This window comes from Trachemys scripta, chromosome 7 (genome assembly GCF_013100865.1).
Source record: "Trachemys scripta elegans isolate TJP31775 chromosome 7, CAS_Tse_1.0, whole genome shotgun sequence".
Lineage (NCBI taxonomy): Eukaryota > Metazoa > Chordata > Testudines > Emydidae > Trachemys > Trachemys scripta.
Window position 1 is genome coordinate 101,442,969 of NC_048304.1, and position 7,500 is coordinate 101,450,468.

Sequence of the window (7,500 nt, forward strand, 5' to 3'; positions counted from 1 at the left end):
TGGTTGTTAGGAAAAATTGGTGGGTGGAATATCAAGTGACTTACTGTATGCTGATGGCAGATGGGCGTTAAGAGGCATTGTGAGCTAAGTGTATAGGTGAGGTGAGTTAATAAAAGATGTAAATTTTATCTTAAAATAGTGAAGCCTTATGGTAGGTAATACATTTTAATTAAGAGGGTATCAGTCCTTTCTTTAGCAGTAGGAAGAAAATCAAAGAAAGGGAAAATCACCAAGAAATACTGTTTTTCCTTACTTCAGTATTTTTTTTAGGAGCAGTTTCCAACTGAGGATGTTTAGGAAGGATATTCCAAAAGATTAAATGCATTCAAATGTGTAATGTGTGTACATAAATTACCTAAATTGCAGAATACAACATAGGGACAGACAAAACCAGAGAAGTCTGTGTTCTCGTTCTACTGATAGCAACAAAGTTTGAAAAGCTACCTTAACATGAACCCAAAGCCAGTATCCTATTTTTTCCCGACTCCAGGATTCGGTTCCCAAGAGTATAAAGCTTTTTCTGTGGAAATGCAGCCAGCTCTATCCTCTCTGCTCTAGGGACTGCCTGCTAGGATGCAGGATTCTTGTTGGCCAGTCCAGGGAAAGTAGGCAGCTTTCTCCTCTGCACTGAGCTAGGGGAATGGCCTCCCTGGGAACAGGGTTTTTCTTGTCCTTGTGTCACTTTCCCTTGAAGTTCTTCTCTTATGCCACCTGAGCTCCCAGGGCTCTTTTGAGCTACAGTTACAAACTGTCATTTGAGTCATGCAGTCCCACCATAAAGCTGAGATACAAACATTGGTTATGTTGCATCCCAGTGCTGTTTCTTCTGAATTTAGCTCAGCGTTCAGGTTTGTTCGGGTGGACTTGAATGTTTATGGTTCAGACAAGCTTCGCTTTCCACCCAAACCACTGAGTAAATATCCGATTCATTTGTTCAGTAAAAGATTGCTTAATATACTTTTGTAGATGTACATGGGTTCCCCATAGAAACAATTCTTCAGTGTAAAAAAATTCACATATAATTAATAAATAATAATACGTTGCACTTCTGGAGCACCTTTCAACTGAGGATTTCAAAGTAATTTACAAACTTTAATTCAATAAGCCTCACAACACCCATTTGACATTGGAAAACAGGATCAGATTCTCCTTTTCAGTCTGACTCCTTTGTGGCACTAAGAGGCTGTGAAGCTGACATCTCCCTAGACCAGTGGTTTTCAACCTTTTTTTCATTTGCGGACATCTAAAAAATTTCAAATAGAGGTGCAGACCATTTTGGAAATTCAATCTGTGGAACCCTCCCATAGAAGTCTTAGCCTGAAAACTAACTGCACAGAATTCAACTATAAATGTTGCACATGCTCAGCACAGCATTTGATGCAGCGTGAGAAAGGCGCTAAACTGTGGGCTTCTATGGTAATGACAACACTTCTGGGTTTTGACTTATAGGTGGGGGTATTCACATATTTTTGATTGATCAGAAAAACGGAATGTCTTTTCTGGGATCTGAAACTTTATTTTCAGAGTCACCTTTTGCAGACTCCTTAGACATGGTTTACAGACCTCCAGGGGTCCACAGACCACAGATTGAAAACTACTGCCCTAGACAGTAATTTTCCCAATGTGGGGCATGCCCAGCTGAGGTGGAGCCAGTTTTACTGGATCCTATGCCACTCCACACAGCTGCCCATATAGTAGGGGACTTGGAAGGGGGGACAGGATGTGACCAGACCACTATTATGCTCTGACTGTTCTCTAGCCCCTGGGTACCATAGCCAGGCAGAGTACTTTAGAGCACCCCTACATGCAGCCAGCTTCAGGCTCAGGGAACTGCAGCCATTCATTATAGCTTCCCCCCCACCACATCTATGCCCAGCAAATATTAGTTCAGCTGAGAAGCTAGACCATAGAGATCATATCAACTACCATTGAAATGTAGCCACCTCTGGGGTGAAAGCCAGCAGTTGATCACAACACTACACAAGAATTCAGGAGAGGAAGTGAAGAATACAATATCCAATTGAAATTGCAGCAGGGATTGATTTAGGCACAATGTAATTACACGTGCTGAAATTTGGCAGGGAAAAAAGGTTTAATACTCCTTCAGTAATATAGAATCTTTAGTGAGTACAAGGAATCAGTGCTAGAGCAGACTGGAAAATGGAGGGAGAGGGGACTTAGCAAAATTTCTCTTCCATTTAATGTCAAAATTCCCATTACTGTTGAAAATTTGCTAACCAGCTCTAGAGATTATCCCATTTATATGTCTCATCGGAGAGATGGCTTCTTCAGCAGTACAGTGCCCACTAATAACATATTGGGGCTTTTGTTCAGGATTAACTCAGAGGCAACTGGCAAGAGTTCTAACTACTGAATTATCAACACCCTTTCTACAGTACCTGAGTATTCCTTAGAGTTCTCCCATCCAGCTATTGCCACAGCCCAGGGGTTCACACATGGCATGACAACAGTACAGCTTCAGGAACACGTTTTATCAACTGGAGTCTGACCCTTCAGGTTTGAAGTTCTAAAGGAGGAAAGAGTGGAGAGCTAAGCTCTTATCAGGGATATTACTTGCACTTGAACATTTATCTAAAGAGTATCCAGGTACTATGGTGACGGATACTTTATAATTAAGAGTAACATTAATAAATAATAATTTTTTGTATTCTGAATAAAATTCCTAAAGATCCTGTTAAGCTCAATATTAAAAATATGTTTACTTGACCACCAGAGAAGATATTTTGCTGTTATAAACTATAACAATATCACAATGTTAAGAAAATAGTAAGGGCTAGGTTGTGATCAGCCTTTAAGCCTCTGTACTAGGGAAGGGCTTTTCCCTCACCTTGGACAGCCTGTGTGAGATCTATGCAGGAGCTGCTCCAAAGCGGCTACCTGCTTCCCAGAGCAACTTGCTGAAAACAAGGAAGGAAGGGAAGTAGGTGGAACCATAACTTTGCTGCCCCAAAAACTACCTGGAGGTGGAATGAGGGTATACACCTGATTCATTATAAGGGTGTCACACATTGTTTCTTTCCCCACCTTTCCATACAGTTGTTTGCCCTAGGAAACATTTTACCTCTCAGAGTTCCCCCTGAGCAATCCTGCTCTACACAGCCCGCAGCGCAGGAAGGTGACTAAATGGCACAGTTTAACCCTATACAATTATCTTTTAATATGCTGAATAGTTTAGAAGCTGGACTACATATTGCCCTGGGCATGGTCACTCTTTTTTTTTTTTTTTACAGTTTTAAGGTCATTATAGTGACCAGTCAGAGTGCAGGACTTAATACTCAGTATTCCATTGTATTTTAACAATAATGACCAATGGGAATGACTTTTCCTGACATTTAAGCCCAATGCAAATCCCACTGAAGTCAATGGGAGCTGGATCATACCTCTTTTGAGCAGCCAGAGGAGTCTTCAACCAGAGGCAAAGCCAAGAGTCCTTAACGAGACTGATCATTAATTGACAGGAAATTTCCAACTCGGAGGTCATTAGTGCTAATATAAGCTGTGAAAACATAAAACACGTTAAGAAAAAAAAAAGGGGGGGGCAGATCCTCAGCTAGTATAAATCACAATCATTGATGTGATTGAATCATTGAAGTCAATTGTGCTACACTGATTTACAGGTCCTGAGGATCTGGCCCAGAGTCATTACATTTTCAAGTGTTGAAGATGTAAAAATTGAAGCGCATGTTGCCATGGATATGGTGTTCTGATTACAGCAGTGATCTTTTCTAGTTCTTAAAGACCAGTACAGTAACCAATACGAAAGTAAGATGTCCTTCCCAATATTCTGTAAGGTTTACTTAAGAATTTATTACACATTTTTCTCTTTTGATATCCCTAACAAACTTCAATTTTGTATTTTTAGATTCTTTCTAAAGTTTTTTCTCAAGTGCAATCAGAACTGTTTGAAGAATGCAGGCAACCCACGAGATATGCGAAGATTCCAGGTACAGAGTTTTAAAAAAGAAATAAGGATATAGTCAAGATTAATTCATAAATTCCAAATAACTTACCATTATATTTTTTTCTGATAGAGTGTTGTCTTTTTTATTTAATACAGTTAGTTTCAGAACTGTATACCTTTTAAAAATGATATATAAAACTTTTAAAAATATTTGCCTACTTTAAATGCATGTTCTTAGGAGTTGTCAAGTTCACGAGCAGACCATGATGGATTGTTCTGAAGCCAGTGGGAATCACCAGTGAAAATATTGCTGTTGTTTTTTCTCATATTAAAATCTTTACTGTGTTATTGGGTTGCTAAGATCAGTAGAGAAGTTTTTACACATGTATGATGAGTAGCACCAACTAAGTATTAGATATTAGAAAAGCAGCCATGGTATTCAATGAATTTTGGATCACCGTTCTAGTTTTCACATTCAAATAGAACTCTGATAGTTGTGGTACAACCCACATATTTTTATTCCAACTGTTTTAGAATCAAATTATTTTAATACTTGAATTTCTCCCTACAGCTATTGAAATATCCTGTGGTGAATCATAACCACTACAGAAGGGCATTTGACTGGACAGTTGCTGAAAATAATTTCCCCCAAATTTTGGCTGATTGGAAATGGTTATTAAGAAATACATGATTTTTACTTCAAATTACTTTCAACATGATTCATATTTGCAATTAATAACCTAGGCATTGAGATATTCAGAACTTTTTCTGAGAAGCACAACTTGTGGTTAAAGCTTATAGGAAGGCATGTGACATCTGTTTTCACACACAGCCAACCTACTGGTGAAGCCAGAATGCTTAAGCCAGCCAACAGTACAGCTCTGTAGCTGGAAAAAAATGTTTCTTCAAAACAATCCAGCCAAACCTCCATTTTTCATGAATCTCAGCTTCACAGGGCATTGGTGATATTGATCCATCTGAACAGAGCAGAAGGTCAAACCCAGAATGAGTGGAAATGTCCTCTTTGTCTCACCGATGACTAAATGAAGCATCAGTCATGAGTGATCTTGTGGTTGACAAAGGAGCCAGTAGTCACTAGAAAGACTTCCCTGGGTCTCTTTAGTTAATCTCTCTGCCTCTCAGAAGGTTTAACTGGACTTAACAGAATGTCAGGTCTTGAACAATATTTTCAACTGGTTTCACTATCTCAGCACCTTTCTTTAGGTGCACTGCAGGAATGAGCCAATAAAACAACATAGTATGTCTACTTTCTTTTGCTGAACTACACTATTTTCCCTTGGTGACTGACCTATATATAGATGACAGAGCAAAGATAGTTGTCTTTTTCTTAATATACACCTTCCCCTGTCTTTCAATATATCATGGCCTAGGAATCTAAAAAAAATAAATAAAAATTATTCTTTGCTGAGAATCACATTTTATCTGCTTTGCATAGTCTGCAGGTTATTTCTTTAAGTCGCACTTAGCTCATTAAAATTGAAAAGCAGATAGACCAGTGACATGGCAATAGGATTGCAACATAGGATATCTGTGTTAAGGTGCAGCTTCAGGACTCCCCACAATGGATGTTGAGGAGTAGTGATACAGTCTGTCTCTGTGGAGGAGAGTGCATGCAGAAGCACAGCATATTTCTACAGAACTACCTTCAGGCTGGTCCAATGGGTGATACAAATGGCTGCCTCCAAAACACAAAAATAGGAAAGAATTTACATCAGATGCCTTGCGCCCACTATGTGCAAAAGGGGAAGGAGTTACAGTGTAGTTCTTACTCTCCTGATTTCTCATTCATTATATATCTGTATATATGGACTGTAAGTATTCTGAATGTCATTTTTCACTGAGATTTTATATCCAGAGAAAACCAAACAAAAAGTAAAAGTCTGGCAAGTTTGTGTACTAGTTTTTACCATCATCACTAGTATGGTTGGATGAGGCATGGCTAATATTGACCCAACTCTGCCATTGTTTCAGAAAACTCTTCTAATCTTAACTATACTGAAAATACTACAGTGATTCCTTCAGTCAGAAAATCTGGACCCCAACCCACAATGACCATGGTGGAGAACTGAAATTAAACTTGAACTTATATCTGAGATATTCAAAGTATTTTGGAAAGAAAATCAACCTACGGAGCCACACCACAAACACACACACACAAACCTTCAAACAAAACGCTTCTATTTCCTCTTTCACTTGTGTATTATGGGGTATCATTTCGGGATGAATTTCACAAATCGATTGTGTAGGTGTTTTTGTCAGCAAGGTTGTGCATTTTGGCTATGTTCCTTTTCCAATTTCTACTAAGAAGCAGCTGGAAGCCAAAGAAGGCCCTATCCATCATCTCTTCTATGGCCGGACTCTGAACCTGGACACAAGAATAGGAGCCTTTCACTCAAAAATAAAGGAGGAAATTCCATTGACATACCAGGGTCAATCACCATCCAAATGAACTTGAGAAGGGATACTTTTCATGGATTGAAAACACTTTCACTATTCATATTCAACTCAGTCTTTTCAGATGCAAAAAAGTTCATTATCAGACATTAAATGTAATTGTAAAACTGACCTGGAGATCATTTACTGAAGAGAAATGGGGAGTTACAAGAGTTTCTGATTTATTAAGCTTCTTTTTTCCTGATTTGGAATCCTCAGAACCCTTCATTTGGAGACAGTCTCATGTGAACAATTTTTAATTAGATAAACTATCTAATCAATATATCAACAGATCAATCAAAACAGCAGCTTTTAAAATGAGTGGCTAGAGGGGTGATTCTGAAACTAATGGCTAGAAGAATATTTCCCTGAATTGAATTCATTTGTTAGGATAATAGGAGATTAAACTCTAATTAGTGTAGCAGGTTTTGAAGAGAAACAATTGAGATTTAAAAATTCACCAGTGTTAGCCCCCCCCCCAAAAAAAGAAAAAAAGTTAACTATGATTATATCTATTTAAAGCAGAAAGTAATGGACTTGTCTACAACATATAAATTTCTAAAAATCTGCAGTTTTTTAAAATGTATTTGTTTTCTTTTTCAGGTTGTTGTATCAACAACAGTCAATGTGGATGGCCACGTTCTGGCTGTCTCAGACAACATGTTTGTACACAACAATTCCAAACACGGAAGGCGGGCTCGCCGCCTTGACCCCTCAGAAGGTACGGCCCCTTCTTATCTGGAAAATGGTAGGCACACATTTACATGTCTTTTTTTATTTGCAATGCTTTTTTGCACCATATTTTATGTTGATACACTACTACATTTACTTTTACATGATTTCTTCTCTCTTCACATTGATCAAACAGCCCGTTAGTATTTCTGACTCCATGTCAAACAAAATACAGCCCTCCTGATTTGCTTTTGACTTCTTTTCTTTATTTAGTCCATAAAGTTCTGCAGTCACAACCAATTTTTCATCCCCTTTTATTCTTTTTTGTTTGTTTGTTTAAAAGCTTTGTTTTGCTTGCAGCTTTTTCTTGCTGTTTAATTTTATTTTATTTTATTTTGGCTTGTCATAATCCTCAATCCAGAGGTACAGTCTCAGGTTATGTATGCAAGTTT

The 7,500-nt window shown here is 38.2% G+C and overlaps 1 protein-coding gene across 8 annotated transcripts in view; it reads left to right on the plus strand.

The window, feature by feature from the left end:
• EBF3 (EBF transcription factor 3) overlaps positions 1–7,500 on the plus strand; it is a 131,707-nt gene that overhangs the window by 82,487 nt on the left and 41,720 nt on the right. For 4 of the 8 annotated variants that reach the window (XM_034777392.1, XM_034777388.1, XM_034777390.1 and 1 more), the window contains exons 7-8: positions 3,884–3,965; positions 6,980–7,124. In XM_034777392.1, coding sequence (XP_034633283.1) covers positions 3,884–3,965; positions 6,980–7,124 — 227 coding nt within the window. The remainder of the gene's footprint in view (positions 1–3,883; positions 3,966–6,979; positions 7,125–7,500) is intronic. The other 4 variants (XM_034777389.1, XM_034777393.1, XM_034777391.1 and 1 more) reach the window with 1 other exon arrangement.